Genomic DNA, 17,886 nt, shown 5'->3' on the forward strand with positions numbered 1-17,886 from the left:
CAATATTTCCTCATGCAAAGCCTTTTTAAATTGTACGAGAATTCAACACTGTTATCTCAGTGGAAATTGTCTAACTGTGTAGCTGGATGAACACAGCAGGCCAAGCAGCGTCTTGGGAGCACAAAAGTTGACGTTTCGAGCTGAGGCCAGACGCCAGCTTTCCGTCACCTCCTCCTACTACCCCCTTAATCATGACCCCACCCCCGAGCACCAAACCACCTTTTAGTGATGACGAGTCTAGGCCCTAAACGTCAGCTTTTGTGCTCCGAAGACACTGCTTGGTCTGCTGTGTTCATCCAGCTCCACACTTTGTTATCTCAGACTCTCCAGCATCTGCAGTTCCCATTATCTCTGATCACAATTTTCATTGATACTTCCTTATGCATCATGCTTCTGACTTATACAAAAAAATTCAAATAGATTCATTTAATCATTGTTTGGACCTTATATAAGAGGTTCACATGCACATTTAGCATAAAATTGCTTGGCAGCTCTAGAAAAAAAAATTACCTGCATCGTATTAACAGTTGAACCTTTGGCACCAGACTGCACCATGAGTTGCAAGTTATTGTCTGGAAATCGTCTATGAAGGCCCAGGGGCATACATACCTGCCAATCAAAGCAAACACAGAACGTACATTGATGGAAGAATAAATAAAATCTGCAATCACAAAAGAGAATATTCGTGTGACAAGTGCAAGGAGTACAACTCCCTTTTTGTACAAGTAAGGTAACTGATTTGGATAGGATGAAAATGGTTGCTTCTGTCAGAAAAATGACACAACAAATGTGTGCAATTAGATGAATAAGACTAGAGGTTTCGCCCCCAACTCCAGTTAGACCAAATGTTCAATTAATCACAAGCAGTCATAACTGGATTACTGCCTCAAACAATATTATTATATACAAGAAGCACGAAACATGAGCATGTCAGCCGCATAATTTCTTGAGTGGGCTTCACTATCCAAACGATCATGGTTAATGACCAATATTAATTCCACTTTCCCGGTTTCTCAACATCTCTCAATTCCCTTTGAGTCCAAGAATCATTAATGTGTCTTCAATACACTCCAAAAATGAGCCGCTGCAGCCTTCTGGAGCTATGAAGGAAAAATTCACAACTGTGAAGAAATTTCCATTCATCTTGGTCTTAAATGGCTCAGCTCTTAGCCTGAAACTGTGTCTACTAGATCTAGACGTTCCAGCCAAAAGCACCAGCCTGTCAGTCCCTCAAAACATTTAAGGTTCAATAAGATGAACTCTCCTTTTGCTAAACTCCAGAAAATAAAAGATCATTTTTATCCCACAACCAATCTAGGCAACAGTCAGACTGCATTTGGGACATTGAGTGTGGCTCTGGGCCCCATATCTGAAAAAAAAATGTTTTGAAACGGATCCAGAGGAGATTTACAAGATTGATCCCAGGAATGAAGGGCTTATCATATGAGGAGTGGTTGAGGATCCTAGATCTGTCCTTGATGGAGCTTAGAAGGATGAGAGGTAAAGTAATTGATACTTACAAAATACAGAAAGTGTGGACAGACAGAAGATGTTTCCACAAGGAGAGGAGTCTAGGGCCTGAGGCACAGCCTCAGTACGAACAGATGACCCTTTAGAACTGAGATCAGTAGGAATTTCCTTAGCCAGAATGCGGTTAATCTTTGGGACTCATTGCCACAGATGGATGTGGCAGCCAGGTCATTTAGTGTATTTAAGACAGAGATAGATAGGTTCTTGATTGCTAAGGAGATCAAGGGTTACAGGGAGAATGAGATGGAGAAACATATCAACCACGATTGAATAGTGGTGCAGGCTTGATGGGCCAAATGCCTTAATTCGGCTCCTATATCTTATGGTCTTTAAATGGTTGGAAGAAGTTCACAGAAGCTTTGCCAGACTGATATCTGGAATGAGTCGGTTTACTTAAGGTGACAAGTTGGACAGTCTGAGCTTGTATGTGAAGTTTAGAAGAGTAAGAAGCAATTTGATAGAAATATACAAGATCCTGAAGAGTCTTGACACAGCGGATCAAAGGATGTTTTCTTTCTGGGGAGAATTTTGAGCTGGCACCACTAAAAATCAAGTGCCGCCTATATTTAAAACAGAAACCTGTTGAAACTTTTTTCTTGAAGTGTCATGAATCTTTGGAATAGACTTCCTGAAAGCTGGTGAGAGCTTGAATATTTTTAAGGTAGAAGTAGATAGACTTGTTCAATGAAGGGGATGAAAGATTATTCGGGAAAGGCAGGAATGTAGAATCCGAGATGCCATGATCTTATTGAAAAGAGGAGCATGCTCAAAAGGACCGAACAGCCTGCTTCCTGCTCATAGGGTTCTCGTTTGAAGCTGAGGTTCAGCGTACATTTTGACATACAAAAGATGAAATTTCACTGCATGTCTGACGCATTCCATCAAAGAACTGGGAGTCATCAAAATCTTGGAATTCTTGCCCCAATAGCATATTTGAGTCTACTTACAGCAAGTGGGCTTCAGTAATTCAAGGAGGCAGCTTATCACCACTTTCTCAAAGCTAATTAGGTACAGGTAATAATTACTGGTCAAGTCAGTGACACCCACACCTCATGAATGAAGAAACAAAAACAGCCAGCAAGCAGCATGGAACAGGTTTACAGAAATGTGTTTAATTTGAATTGTTCTTTCATAGGGTATGGCTCTTGCTAATGAGGTCAGTATTTGTTATTCATCCCTAATTGCCTCTGCAAAGGTGGTGGTGAATCAACTTCTTGAACTAGTTCAATCCACGTCATGCAGAAGTATTGATCCGCATTGCAGTTAGATTCGTAAACAGTCATTTCTGTTACCACACTGATACCATTTCTGTTGCCTCCACCATTACAGGTATTTGCCATTGACAAAAAAATTAATAAACTATTAAGTCGTTTCATTTCAGACCTTGTTAATTTGGTTGTTGTATAAATTCACTTCTTCCTTATATTTCAAATCCACCACATTCATGTCCTTGGGATCTTTACTGAGGTGAGCATTCTGCCATTTGTCCCGAACTTCATCACACGAGGCAGACTCTGGTAAGTTAAAAGCTTTTCGGACAGCCTGTGGGAAAAAAACTCTCATACCTGAAACAACTTATTTATCAATATTTGTGTTAAACATCCGCAATAATAAAACCCATCATGCGGAATGTTGTTTACACTCAATAGCAAAGAAAACGGTTGTTTTGAACTGTCAGCAAAATCTACATTTCCATGTTTTTATCAGATGCATAAAAAAATCTTCCTGCTGTGTTTATGGTGCTGATGAGTAGTTCCTGTGCCTTTGTTTGATCCCATTTTGAATACGGTCTAAGTTTTCACGACTGCAGTTCAATTTCTAGTACTGAACAGTAGTGTGGGTGAATTAAGTGAGCATGAAGGATGAAGCATAGCTTCACCACACTGATACCAGAATGAAGGGTTATGCTGATGCTAGATTGCATAAATTTGGCTTGCATTCTCTTGAACTAAGAAGGTCATCAGGATCTTCCTCTCGTGGAGGAACAGGAGAGGAAATAACCTTCAAATTCTTTCAGAGAGTTAGTAGGAACTGCTGAGGCTGGACAGTCTGAGATGACAAGACATAAAACTGAACAAACACAGCTGGCCAAGCAGCATGAGAGGAGCAGGAGAGCTGACGTTTCGGGTCTAGACCCTTCTTCAGAAATTTCCTGCTCCTCTGATGTTGCTTGGCCTGTTGTGTTCATCCAGCTGTACATCTTGTTATCTTCAAGTACTTTTCACATTTTAAACACTCTGATAAGATCATCCCTGCAACTTTTCTCGTCAAGGAAAAGTAGCAAGTCTAAACAGACTCTTCCCAATTTAGCCATCTAAGCCATGAAATCATAGAGTCCTACAGAATGAAGGCAGGCCCTTTGGCCCAAACAGGTCTAGGATGACCAAAATGTCCATGCACGCCAACTTCATTTCCCTGCACTTGGCCCATATCTTTCTAAGCCTTTCCCATCCCATGTACTCGTTTAATGCCTTTTAAATGTTGTTAATGTACCCGCCTCAGTCACTTCCACTGGCAGTTCAGTCCACATGCGTACCACCTGCTGCGTAATTAAGTTGCCTCTCAGGTTCCCATGTATTCTTTCCCCTCTTGCCTTAAACTGATGCTTGCTCGCCCTGATTCCTTAACTCTGGGAAAAAGACTGAGTGCATTCACCCTGTCCATGCCACTAAAGATACCTTCTCAGTCTCCTATGCTCTAAAGAGAAAAGCCCTACCTCGTCCAACCTCTCCCTTTAACTCAGTCCCTCAAGTCCTGGCAACATCCTTGTAAATTTCTTCTGCACTCTTTCCAGTTTAGTAACATCCTTCCTATAGCAAGGTGACCAAAACTGAACACAATATTCCAAGTGTGGCCTCAGCAATGTCCTTTACAACTGCAACATAACTTCCCGACTTCTGTACCCAATGCCATGACTGATAAATGTCAGTGTGCCAAAAGCCTTCTTCACTGCCCCGTCTACCTGTGACTCCACTTTCAGAGAACCGTGCACCTGAACTCCAAGGTCTCTGTCTTCCACTACACTCCTTAAGGCCCCACCATTCACCGTAAAACTCCTACCTTGACTTGCCTTTCCAAAATGCAACACTTCACACTTAACTATATTAAACCACATTTGCCATTTCTTGGCCCACTTCCCCAACTGTTCAAGATTTGGCTACATTTCCTCATAACTTTCCTCACTGTCCACCTATTTCAGTGTCATCCACAAACTTACTAAGCATGCCCTGGTCAAATATTCAAACCCTTCAAATTTACAAAACACAGAAGTCGTAGAATTGTTCCACCACAAGAGGGCATTTGACACAACATGTCCACACACTGACTTTTTGAATGCCAGTAAGTGAAACGGTCATTTTCCTGGCATTTTGTCTCTCTCCATCTCTCCAACCCCTTCAAGTTACACAAAAGGAAATTCACTCTTTTTTAGCATCTAAAAGGCAACTTCCTGGCCATAAGCCTACCTCACAACATGGCTCCTTTACTGTCACTTTTGATTTGGTTTGGAATTTTAAAACATGAGATACAGACCAAGCACACTATTATTTTAGCTTCTTGCATAATTATAAATTAATGGCATCTTTACCTTGGCTCCACACTGCGTTGACTCTTCAATGATTTTCTGCCTCTTCAGATTTGCCTTGGGCTTCACTAGAATATCTTCAACATCTAATATGAAAAATCACATTTAGCAAACATTTACATGTTTGAACAAAACCTTTCACGTATAGTCACTTGATAAATATTCCTTCTACCAGTGTGGTAGTCTTTTTAAATGTTCAAAATATATTTGAACTAAAACAACTTCATAAAGATTAACAAAAACAGAAATTGCTGGAAGAGCTCACCAGGTCTGGCAGCATCAGTGGAGTTAAATCAGAGTTAACATTTCGGATCCAGAGACCCTTCCTCAGAAAAGGTTACTCTCTTACCTCCAAAAAAGAACCTGTTAACCTTTGTGTAAAAAGCAAGATTTTAAGTTGTCAAATTATTTTGAATGTCTAACCTTCCGTTTGAAATCTTGTGGCACAGTGGGTAGCATTCCTGTCTCTGAGCCAGAACTCCAGGATCAAGTGCCAATCCCAAACTTAATGGTCAAGAGCACCAGCACATGCCCCAGTAATACTCGTCTCTTTGTGGGGTATGTTGAACATTCCTTATTCCAGTCCTACTCTGGCACCCCACCCCCACCCCCAACCAATGAGTCTTTCTCTGTTACATCAGTTACATCATTAGTGCTGCTTCTGTCTCACCCAGAATTGGAAAAGTTTATCTATTTCACTTGCAATTTCTACCCAGCTCTCCACTTCACCTGTCCATCTCGGGCTCCTCCCTTCTTGGGAATCTCTGTTTCCATTTCAAGAGTTAGGCTGGCCACCAATATTCACTACAAACCCAGTTACCTTGACCATACAACCTCACACTGCTTCTTGTAAAGATGCTAATTCCATTCTCCCAGTTTCTCTACTACATTTGTTCCAGTGATGCCAGCTTTGACAATAGGGCTTCCAAACTGTCTACTTCTTCCTCAACCAAGGACTCTCTTCCACGGCAGTTGACAGGGTACTCATTCAGGTCTGATCAAATTTCTACAATTCAGTCCCTCACCCTTTCTCTTCCCTCCCACAACAGCAATAGAGTCCCATGATCACACTAGCACTCATATGCAAAGGACCATTAACCTCCATTTTCACCACTTCCAGCAGGATGTTACCACCAGACACACATTCCCTTTCCCTCCATGTCAGCAGCAGAACTATTTCCTCTGGGATGCCTTAGTCCATCCCTCCTTTACTCCCAACACCTCTCCACACCTCCATGGCACCTTCCCATGCAGTTGCAGAAGGTGCAACACTTGTCCATTTACTTCCTTCTTCCTCACCATCCGTAAACCCAGCCACAAACAGGTGAAGCAATGATTTACCTGCACTTCACTCAATTAAAAGCCAAAAGAACAGAGGATGCTGTAAATCAGAATCATGAACTGAAAATGCTGGAAAAGCTCAGCGGGTCTGGCAGCATCTGTGAACAAAAATCAGAGCTAACGTTTCAGATCCAGTATCGCTTCACTCAATCTAGTCTGCTGTATTTACTGCTCATGAAGTGTATTGCTCTACTTTGAGGAGGCAAAACACAGACTGGTGAACACTTTGCAAAACACCTGCATTCTGTCTGCAAAAATGGCTCAAAGCTTCCTGCTACTTCAACACACCATTGTGCTGCCTGGCCAACATCTATGTTTCAGGTCTGCTGCAATGCTCCAGTGAAGCTCAGCACAAGCTGGAAGAACAGCACCTCATTTTCCACTTGAGGGCCCTGCCGCCTTCAGGGCTCAATTTTTCCCCATGCCCTTACCCCAACCCACACACTCTAGACCTTGTCATCATCGTGGGCTATTACCACAAACAACCCATTGTCAGCCACTAATGGTCTTGATTCTCCCAGAGTGATCTTTACCCACTTGTCAGCACAACTGTTTCTCTCTCTCTACGGGCTTCAACTCCAATCATCATTTACTCCTACCCCCTACCCACACCCCATCTTCAAAATATATACCAAACTTTTCCTCGCGAAGATCAGTTCTAAAAGACAGTCAATGGTCCCAAAACATTTACTCTCAATTCTCTCCACGGTTGCTGCCAGACCTCAGTTTTTCCAGTAATATCTGCTTTTGTTTCTGTTTTCCAGCATATGCACTCTTCGAGTGCTCAGCTCTTTAATGCTCAAAGAAGTTTCATTCAAAACTGCCCAACCTGGCTGACAATCAACTTGTAAATACTTCCAACACAAGTCAATGAGCAGTAACAGTGGGAGAGATGTCTGCTGAATCATGTAATGGAAATAAATTGGAGCAATTATCATCACTCATCACGATCTACACCTCTGGCTACAACTTGCCATGGTGGTGGTGGTGAATTTTTTTTGGGAAGCACAGCTTAACTCTGTTGGTGGTTCAGTCAGCACAGATCATATCAATGCCAACAGCACATGATTTGATCACTGTTTCAACTATGGCGGATTGCAGGTCCCAACTGCTTGTCCTAACATTAATGGATAATGTTGTTGTAAATCAGATCTGCTTTCCTAGAGAATACAAGAAAAATAATAATCTGAGACATATTTAAAAAACTTTAAGCAGCCATTTCATTAGAATCTAGAAACTTGTACAAATAGTCTTTTGATTCTTTCTGAGCCTAAGATTGTCACACTCTGCCTTCTATCCCAAGCCAGCTGTTTAATTTACAATTTCCATATGCCTTGATCTGCACTAAGAGCTTCACTTTTGGAACCTTCCCAAATGCCTTGAGGAAATTCAGGTAAATAATATGTACTTGACAGTGCTCAATTGACTAATTATACACAAGAGTTACATTGAGGTACATTTCGTTGTGAACCATGTAACATTGATCTCTTTCCATTTAAAGCTTTCACAGCCCGACTAAAAGAACAGTTCAACCTTTGCACGTTTCTCTGGAAGGAGCTGAATGAGCAATCTATGTACAGACAGGAGTTAACCAGCCCATGCAAAGGAATTTCCTGACGACCATGTAATTTCATGTTGGCACATTCAACAAAGTTTTTGTTATTCAACGTATATATCTAAAATAAAATTTGAATACAAAAGGTAACATGACAAAGACTAAGTAAGCAATACTCTGTTACCTAAAGTAAATCCTCTATACAGCTGAAGGTAAGCAGTGAAGAGACGAGCCAGACAGGTGAGTACTTTTCCACTTATCTCACCACCATACAGTTCCTGACAGCAGTGGACCAAGCCATAGGCTGAGCTTCCATAATGCGCCTTGTCCAGAACACCACACAGCAACTCTCCTTCCAGAATGACAACCTGTCCATCCAAAAGAAAATGAAGGACAAACACATTAAACATGCATCGGATAGACTGAAAGTAAAAACTACTGGAGCTCACTGTGGGTCAGGCATGGAGAGAAAGTAAGCTTATGATGACTCTTCAAAGTCAAAACATTAGCTTGCCTTGTCTCCACGGATGCTACCTGACTGGCTGTGACCTCCAGCACTTTTAATTTTCGATACAGATCCCAGCATCTGCAGTAATTTGCACCCAGTTCATTGCATAGAATTACTTGCTGGATTACTGTGAAAATGCATGTGCCAATTTAACAAAAGCCTTAATACAGAAACAACATGCATGAGTATAAGAGGTAACACGGTGTACAGCTGGATGAACACAGCAGGCCAAGCAGCATCAGAGGACCAAGAAAGCTGACGTTTCAGGTCTGGACCCTTCTTCAAAAATGGGGGAGAGTAAGGGGATTCTGAAATAAATAGGGAGAGAGGGGAAGGCGGATAGAAGATGGATAAAGGAGCAGATAGGTGGAGAGGAGACAGACAGATTAAAGGAGGTGGGGATGGAACCAGTAAAGGTGAGTGCAGTTGGGGAGTCAGGGTGAGGATAGATCAGTCCAGGGAGGACAGACAGGTCAAGGAGGCAGGATGAGGCTGGTAGGTAGGTGTTGGGGATGCAGCTTGAGGTGGAAGAAGTGGACACACAGGTTAGGGAGGCAGGGACAAGCAGGGGTGATTTTGAAGCTTATGAAGCCTGTTTCTCTCTCCTTCCCAAAATCCACAAACCTGACTGCCCTGGTCGCCCCATCATCTCTGCCTGCTCCTCCCCTATTGAACTTATCTCCACTTATATTGACTCCATTTTCTCTCCCTTGGTTCAGGAACTCTCCACCGACATCCGTGACACCAACCAAACCTACCACCTCCTCCAAAACTTCCAATTCCCTGGTCCCCAATACCTCATCTTTACCATGGACATCCAGTATCTATACACTGGCATTCCCCATGTAGATGGCCTAAAAGCCCTCTCTGTTTCTTTCTGTCCTGCAGGCCCGACCAGTCCCACTCCACTGACACCCTTATCCGCTTAGCTGAACTTGGCCTCACCCTTAACTTCTCCTTCAATTCCTCCCACTTCCTACAAAGGGGGTGGCCATGGGTACCCGCATGGGCCCAAGCTATGCCTGCCTCTTTGTAGGTTACATGGAACAATCCCTCTTCCAGAGCTACAGTGGCCCTATCTTCCACCTCATCCTCCATTACATCGACTGTATCAGCACCACCTTGTACGCCCACGAGGAGCTCAAACAGTTCATCCACTTGACTAACACCTTCCACCCCAATCTTAAGTACACCTGGACCATCTCCAATACCTCTCTCCTTCCTAGACTTCTCTGTTTACATCTCTGGCAACCACCTGGAAACCAATATCCATTTCTAGCCTACTGACTCCCACAGCTACCTAGAACACACCTCCTCCCACCCACCTTCCTGCAAAAACGCCATCCCCTACTCCCAATTCCTTCACCTCCACTGCATCTGCTCCCGAGATGAGGCATTCCGCTCGTGGGCATTCCAGATGATCTCGTTTTTCAAGGACTGCAACTTCGCCTCCACAGTGGTCGAAAACGCCCTCGACTGTGTCTCTCACATGTCCTGCAACTCATCCCTCACACCCCCTCCCAACAACAACCAAAACAGAATCCCCCTCGTCCTCACGTACCACCACACCAACCTCCGGATCCAATGCATCCCTCCGGCACTTCCACCATCTGCAATCTGACCCCACGACAAAAGACATTTTTCCAACCTCACCCCGATCTGCGTTCCAGAGGGACCACTGTCTCTGTGACTCCTTTGTCCGCTCCACACTCCCCACCACCTCCAGCACTTTTCCCTGCAACCACTGGAAGTGCTACACCTGGCCCCCCTCACCCCAATCCCAGGCCCCAAGAAGTCTTTCCACATCAAGCAGATGTTCACCTGCACATCTGCTAATGTGGTATACTGCCTCCACTGTTCCCGTTGTGGCCTCCTCTACATCGGGGAAACAAAGTGGAGGCTTGGAGACCGCTTTGCATAACACCTACACTCGGTGTGCGACAAACAAATGCACCTCCCAGTCACGAACCATTTCAACTCCCCCTCCCAACCCTTGGACGACAAGACCATCCTGGGCTTCCTCCAGTGCCACAACGATGCCACCCAAAGGGTGCAGGAGCAGCAACTCATATTCCACTTGGGAACCTTGCAGCCCAATAGTATCAATGTGGACTTCACAAGCTTCCAAATCTCCCCTCCCCGACCGCATCCCAAAACGAGCCCAGCTCGTCCCCGCCTCCCTAATTCTAAGGTCAGTTTTGAAGAAAATACAATGGGGTGTTTTAATGGGTTGCCTCCAACAATGATCAAGGGAGCGGCTTCTCCTCAATCGATATTAAAAAGTATAGAAATCAATTGACATTTCAGCTCCAAATAAGAGAGAAGTTACATTAGAATCCTGATCCATGTTAAGACTGCTGTCAAATGCCCCTGCAGGGTAGTCTGTTTTCTACTTACTGACATTTCAATTTCCATGTTTTAAATGGTCTTTTGGGATTTCCCTAGGTACAAGCATCCCAGTAATTAATCCACAATAGCACTAAGAGGCAGTCAGTGAAATAAAGAATTAATGGGCGATGAGCCTCGAGCAGAATGCCTGAAAAGATGAACCAACTCCATTCCCACAAGGTAGAACTCAATGCCAAAACTCTGGAGTCATCTAACTCTCCCAATTTAAATATTTATTTCTTTATGAAATTGATTGTCACAATAAAAATTTCTACGAATACTAGTCAGAGCATCTCAATGTCATTATTGTCTAGCAGATAACTTTACTATCTATATATTTTGGATACATCATGCCACTTGGGTACAACAACAAAATTCTAACACAAATACCAAGCAGTGACCATGTTGGGAAAATCATTGCCAAGCCCTACACATCAGCAAGAGCCTACTCTAACAATCCTTGTTTGAGTCAGCTTGACTGATCTCAGCTGGGAAGTCATTCAGAACTGGCAGATGAATTGGAAGAGGAGAAGGACAAAAATCACCTTGTTTTATCCACTCCTGGTCACTACGCATTAAGCCTATTGCAGAATCTATGCTTGTGGTAAAAACCTTGGTTGCATCCTTCAACCCTCAATGTAACCAATATCCATTAAATCTCATACTGCCAAACTCTCAGAATTGCCACAGATGCACTATATGCACAGAACCATCTGAGTCAGGACAGAAGGTGAGAAGATAACAAACAAGTACCAAATTCAATTCTGAACAATCAACAGACACATAACATACCTTGGACTCGGACATCCATTCCAGATCAAAATTTGCCACCGTGCGTTGAGCTTCTCTAACCCAAGCCTTGCCACTGATTTTAGATTTCCCTATTAAGTTCAATGGTATTTGATCCTTGGGAGTTATATTAATCAGCAACGTAGAAACAACCTATAACAAAACAGCAATGTCTTTGATACCGCACAGAAAAAAGACCAGCCAGTTATGTACACTTCAGTAAATAGCAAAGCATTAATACAATTATTAGGAAGTAACAAAGGCATCAAAGCCATGTCAGTTAAAACACATTTTTATCCCTTGCAGTTCAAGTAGGGTTAAAACGCACATAAGTTTCCCCGTTAGAAATCTCCCTGTTCCTTTACTGAAGATGAAATCTTCAACTCAGTGATGATTCCAAGACGCAGCTTCCTTGTATTGTTCAGTCTTAGCTTCAACACAGAGTTGCTGGAAAAGCTCAGCAGGTCTGGCAGCATCTGTGAAGAAAAAAAATCAGAGTTCACATTTCGGGTCCGTTGACCCTTTCTCAGAAGCAACGGTAGCTGGGAAAACGTTGACTTATATGCAGAAATTAGGGAGGGAATTGGGGTGGGGAGTAAATGATAGGATAGAGCCCAAAGAGAGAGAAGTGAAGTTAGATAGACAAAGGAGTTGATAACGATCTGGCTAGGAGGAGGAATAGGTGTTAATGGGGACTGTTCATGGCGAACTGTGGGTAGTGTGTAATGGCAGGCTATGGCTATGTGTTAACAAGACCTGGTGTGCAGGGTAGGGGACTAGGACATGGGAGAATTTAGGCCGTAAAATGATTGAACTCAATAGAGTCCAGAAGCTGCAGGGTCCTCAAGTGGAAAATGAGGTGTTGTTCTTCCAGCTTGAGTTGACCTTCACTGGAACACTGCAGCAAGCCAGAGAGACGGAGATGTTGGTCATGGAACAGGATAGCGTGTTAAAGTGGCAGGCAAATGGAAGCTCAAAATCTTTTTTGTGAGCAGAACGTAGATGTTCTGTGAAGCAGTCACGCAGTCTACACTTCACTTTCCCAATGTAGAGGAGACCACACTGTGAGCAGCAAATGCAGTAGACTGGAGATAAGAAGGTGAAGAGCTCGACACTTTGTTATCTCAGATTCTCCATCATCTGCAGTTCCTACTATCTGTGAAGCAGTAGACTGGATTCTGGGAAGTGTAGGTGAAGCGCTGTTTCCCCTGGAAGGATACTGGGGAGGGAGGAGGGAAATGAGCAGGTGTTGTATCTTTGCCAGTTGCAGGGAAATGTGGCGTAGGGCTGGAGGTGGGGTCAGCGTTGGAAGTGAAAGAAGAGTGGATGTAACATCCCTCCCGCAACAGCAGTAGGGTTCCCCTTGTCCTTTCCTACCATCCCACCAGCATCCACATCCAGAAGGTCGTCAGACAACATTTCCACTACCTCCAGCGATATGCCATCACCAGTCACATATTTCACACACATCCCACCCCCACCCCCTGACTGCCTTCTGCAGGGATCATTCCCTCCGGAACACCCTGGTCCACTCTTCCTTCACCCCCAACACCTCCCCACAATCCCACGGCACCACCCCCTGCAAGTTGCAGTGGCGCAACACCTGCCCATTTACCTCCTCCCTCCCCACTATCCCAGGGCCCAAACATACCTTCCAGGTGAAGCAACACTTCTCCTGCAGTTCCCAGAATCTGGTCTACTGTATATGCCACTCACAATGTGGTCTCCTCTATGTTGGGGAAATGAAGCAAAGACAGGGTAGCTGCAGCAAAGAACATCTACGTTCTGCTTGTAAAAAAGACCCTGAGCTTACAATTGCCTGCCATTTTAACACTCTGTTCCCTGGTCAACATCTCTGTCTCTGGCTTGCTGCAGTATTCCAGTGAAGCTCAACTCAAACTGGAAGGACAACACCTCATGCTCTGCTTGGGGACCTTGCAGCCCTCTGAACTCAATATCGAGTTCAATAATTTTAAGGCCTAAACTCTCCTAACCCACACACTAGGCCTTGTTATCACATATCTCACCATTGCACACTATCCTTTGTTAGTCATTAACAGTCCCCATTGACAGCTATTCAACCCCTTTGTCTATCTAACTGCTCTCTCTCTCGTGCGTGCGTGCACACGCACGCACATCGGGCTCTATCCCTTATCCTATCGTTTACTTCCTACCCCATCCCCCTCCCTATTTTCTACATATAAATTGTCATTTTCCCAAACACCATCAGTTCTGAGGAAGGGTCACCGGACCCGAAACATTAACTCTGATTTTTTCTTCACAGATGCTGCCAGAACTGCTCAGCTTTTCCAGCAGTGTCTGTTTTTGTTCCTGATTGGCAGCATCTGCTGTTCTTTTGGTTTTTGTTCAGATTCAATGCTCTGCTGATTGTGGATAATTTGACAGCTCAGCCCAAACTGTCCTCAATTAACATCCATAGTTTCTAGTGGTGGAGGGTGGGGTAGGGGGCAGTGTCACTGTTTACACTATTGATACCCATAGCACACTCCTTTCACACATCCCATTCTGGATGTCAACTCCATCTGACAAAGGAGGCAAGCCAATTTCTCACATTAATCCTTCTCTGTATCAGGCAATTCTTCTACCTTTGCTATGGAAGAATAGAGGCTATCTTTCTCTCTAATATAGCTCTTAACATCAAATTATATATCAAGTACATCCTGTGTGGACAGACTATAAATAAAAGATGCCATACCTGACCATTTTGACAACATCTTTCTTCAAAACTACAAATTAGAACAGTGCAAATTATTACTGTATTAGGTAGCACAGTTACATTGCAGATCAGAGAGTGACGTGAACCTGGCCACTCTAGCCGAGTGGAAGCTGTATCCAGGAGTTTATATATTGCTGGCAGGTATAATTTCAAGGGTGCATCTCACTGGAGATACTTTCAATCACCCATCCTACTGAAAAATTAGGACAGCAGGAAATTGGAAAGTTAACTGAAAAATGCCAAGTGAAAACAGCAGGAGCAACCCCATCCTCTCTGCGAAAACGGACACAAACCTTGCATCCTGTGCCTACTATGTTTGATTACTTTTTTCAAACCTGTTGTTTCATTGTTAAGTAGTGAACCACAGTATCATCAGTGTAGCTAGCAAGGAGCAAAATTGTGCGCAGAAACAGTATAAAGCGTTCTTAGAGTGGGGTTGAGGGGCCAGGGCAGATTTAGATGCAGACCAATCCCAATGATCCAAAAGAATGGTGGAATAGGCTTGAGAGGCTGCAAAGGATCTGAATAACAGTTAGCAAGGTTTTGCCGTACATAAATTAAGAAAAACATTTTAAAAATCACCCACTGCATTATGTGCTCAGTCAGACTTTCTGACCGAGGACATCCCATTGAAATAAATCATCAGTATTCACTTTTTTTGTACTGTCACTAAGTGAGCTCAGCTTACCATCCCAGCACTAACTAGAACCTTACCAGTCAGTAATTTACAATAAGCTGGTTGATAGTCAGCGGAATTACCTGCTTTCCTGTCCAGAGAGGAAATGGTTTAAACACCGCGGGTTGAAGAATCTTCACCCGGCCCTTTTTATCCGTAAGGCCTCGGTAAACAAGCTCCATGTACTGTTCCCGGGTGAAGAAACAGCCACGAATTGTCATACTGGTGCCAGAAACCATGTGATCCTGGATTAAACCTGCCAAAGGTTTCCCATCCTAAAGGAAATAAAATACCAATGAGCAGCTTATATTTAATAACTCATGTAACATCCACAGGGAGGTAACAGGGTTACATTCCACAAAGCATAGAAAAACATCCTTTATTATCAAGTGGATGGCAAAACATTTTCACTGTTCTGACTATAGCCACTGCCCCAGGGACAACTAGTTGTAAATTAATGCTGAAGCATCTGTTCACTGTCAATAAAACATCCTCAGCTTCAAATGCTGTCAACAAAAACACTGACAACTAAATACAGTTTAAAAACATCACCAGAGGAGAAGTTAGACATCGAGCAAGAATTGGATGAAAATAGATTAAAAAGGCATTAAACAAGAGATTGTTTACTGAAGTGGGAATTAATGAGGAAACATGCTTTCAGGCAAGAATTCCCAAGAGCAGACTTGAAGGGTGGTGGGTAGTCACCAACGATAAAGGGAGAAGAAACTAACTGGTGATTGGTGAGCTTAAAGCTGAGTTTGGGTGATAGAATGAAAGACAGAGCTGTAGGAGGTGCAGATTGAGACTGGAGCGAGAGCAGAAGGTGCTGAGTATTTTTCAACAAGCTCTTTGAAACTACAGGTAGTACAGAATAGGCCACATGTGACAGACATTGAGCTCAGGAAGCTAGTAGGGAAGGCATTAATGAAATCATTTTCACTGCAAAGTTATTATGAGATATTGAAGCAATTCAGAAAAACTGAACCGAGTCAATCAAAAATTAAAATCCTTCCACTGAATGACTAACCAGCAAGATGGCTGATAAATGGAAGTGGAGAAAGGAACAGAAGGGGTCAATGGAATAAATTTAGTATAAAATACAACCATCTCAGAAAAGGCTGAATTTAAAATCAAGAAAAAAAAAGAGGCAATTGCAAAACATTTGAGATATCAGGTGAGAATGGAATTGATGTTTCCTTATTCCATCAACCAAAGCGCACAAACACAGCTGTAACAGAGAAGGGTAAGGTTTTATAGGACACCACGCTCAAATCAAACAAATGCCCTTTTACAGTTATTTGCTCATACTCAGAAATCATTATGTCCTTCAATAATTAGGTTTCATGCATATTATCAATAGATCACTGCAAAGCAATTTTCAGGTGACACAAGAAACTGAAGCAAAAACAAAATATGTTGCAAAACTCCTCAATTGCATCTCACCATTTACTAACATCTCTTTTTTTAAAGGAAGATTTGCTCGTGGGACGTGGGTAGTTCTGACTAACCAGCAATTATTGTCCATCGCCAATTGCACAGATGCAAACTAATAGTCATTTAGTGTATTTAAGACAGAAAAAGATAGTTCTTGATTGGTGAAGAGATCAAGGGTTATGGGGAGAAGGCAGGAGAACTGGGTTGAGGAACATATCAGCCATGATTGGGGAGCTACTTCCTGGTTTGAAGGTAGGAGACATAGATAGAGGTTGCTTTTCAGGCTGGAGGCCTGTGTCTACAGCTTTTCATCATTTATATAAATGATTTGGATGTACGTCTCGGAGGATTAGTTAGTTTGCAGATGACACCAAAAAAAAAGGTGGTGTAGTGGGCAATAATAGAAGAATACCTCAGAGTACAACGAGACTTCGATCAGATGGGCCAATGTGCCAAGGAACAGCAGATGAAGTTTAACTTAGATAAATGTGAGGTGTTACCTCTTGATAAGGCAAACCAGAGCAGGATTGTACAGTTAACAGTAGGGCCCTGGGAAGTGCTGATGAACAAACAGACCAAGGGGCATGGGTGCATAGTTCCATGAAAGTGGAGTTGCAGGTATACAAGGTGGTGAAGGCACCATTTGGTACACTCGCTTTCATTAGTCACAACATTGAGTACAGGAGTTGTGGCTGTACAGGACATTGGTGAGGCCACCTTTAGAATACTGCATTCAATTTTGGTTGCCCTTTTAGAGGAAAGATGTTTTTAAACTTAAGGGGGTGCAGAAAAAATTTACAAGGATGTTGCTGGGATTGGAGGGTTTCAGCTATAGGGAGTGGCTGAAATAGGCTGGGTAATTTTTCCTCCTGCAGCATCGGAGGCTGAGAGGTGACCTTACAGAGGAATATACAATTATGAAAAGCATGGATAGGCTGAATAGCCAGGGTCTTTTTCCCCATGGTGGAGAAGTCCAAAACTAGACAGCATGGGTTTAAAGTGAGAGGGGAAAGATTTAAGAGGGACCTGAGGATCAACTTTTTCCATACAGTGTGAGATGTGGATCAAATGAGCTGCCAGAGGAAGTGGTGCAGGCTGGTACAGTTACAACATATAAAAGGCATCTGGATGGACAGATGAATAGGAAGGGTGTAAGAGGGATATGGGTCAAGTGTTAGCAAATAGGACTAGATTAGTTTAGGACATGTGGTCAGCATGGGCAAGTTGGACCTTGCTGTTTAACTCCATAACTCTACATGTTCCTTATTGAAGATTACTTTTGCATCTACTTCCACCACCCCAATCCTAACTTATCTGATCTTCTGCACTTTAGAACTTAGCTGTT

At 43.1% G+C, this 17,886-nt stretch overlaps 1 protein-coding gene across 2 annotated transcripts in view; it reads right to left on the bottom strand.

Moving 5' to 3' along the window:
* polr1a (RNA polymerase I subunit A) overlaps positions 1-17,886 on the bottom strand; it is a 132,284-nt gene that overhangs the window by 71,297 nt on the left and 43,101 nt on the right. For both annotated transcript variants that reach the window (XM_059650164.1, XM_059650156.1), the window contains exons 14-19: positions 15,191-15,382; positions 11,698-11,847; positions 8,194-8,377; positions 5,117-5,199; positions 2,914-3,072; positions 511-609 (exon numbers count right to left, since the gene is read on the bottom strand). In XM_059650164.1, the coding sequence (XP_059506147.1) occupies positions 511-609; positions 2,914-3,072; positions 5,117-5,199; positions 8,194-8,377; positions 11,698-11,847; positions 15,191-15,382 (867 nt within the window). The remainder of the gene's footprint in view (positions 1-510; positions 610-2,913; positions 3,073-5,116; positions 5,200-8,193; positions 8,378-11,697; positions 11,848-15,190; positions 15,383-17,886) is intronic.

The sequence above is a fragment of the Stegostoma tigrinum genome, chromosome 1 (genome assembly GCF_030684315.1).
Source record: "Stegostoma tigrinum isolate sSteTig4 chromosome 1, sSteTig4.hap1, whole genome shotgun sequence".
NCBI classification, from domain to species: Eukaryota; Metazoa; Chordata; class Chondrichthyes; order Orectolobiformes; family Stegostomatidae; genus Stegostoma; species Stegostoma tigrinum.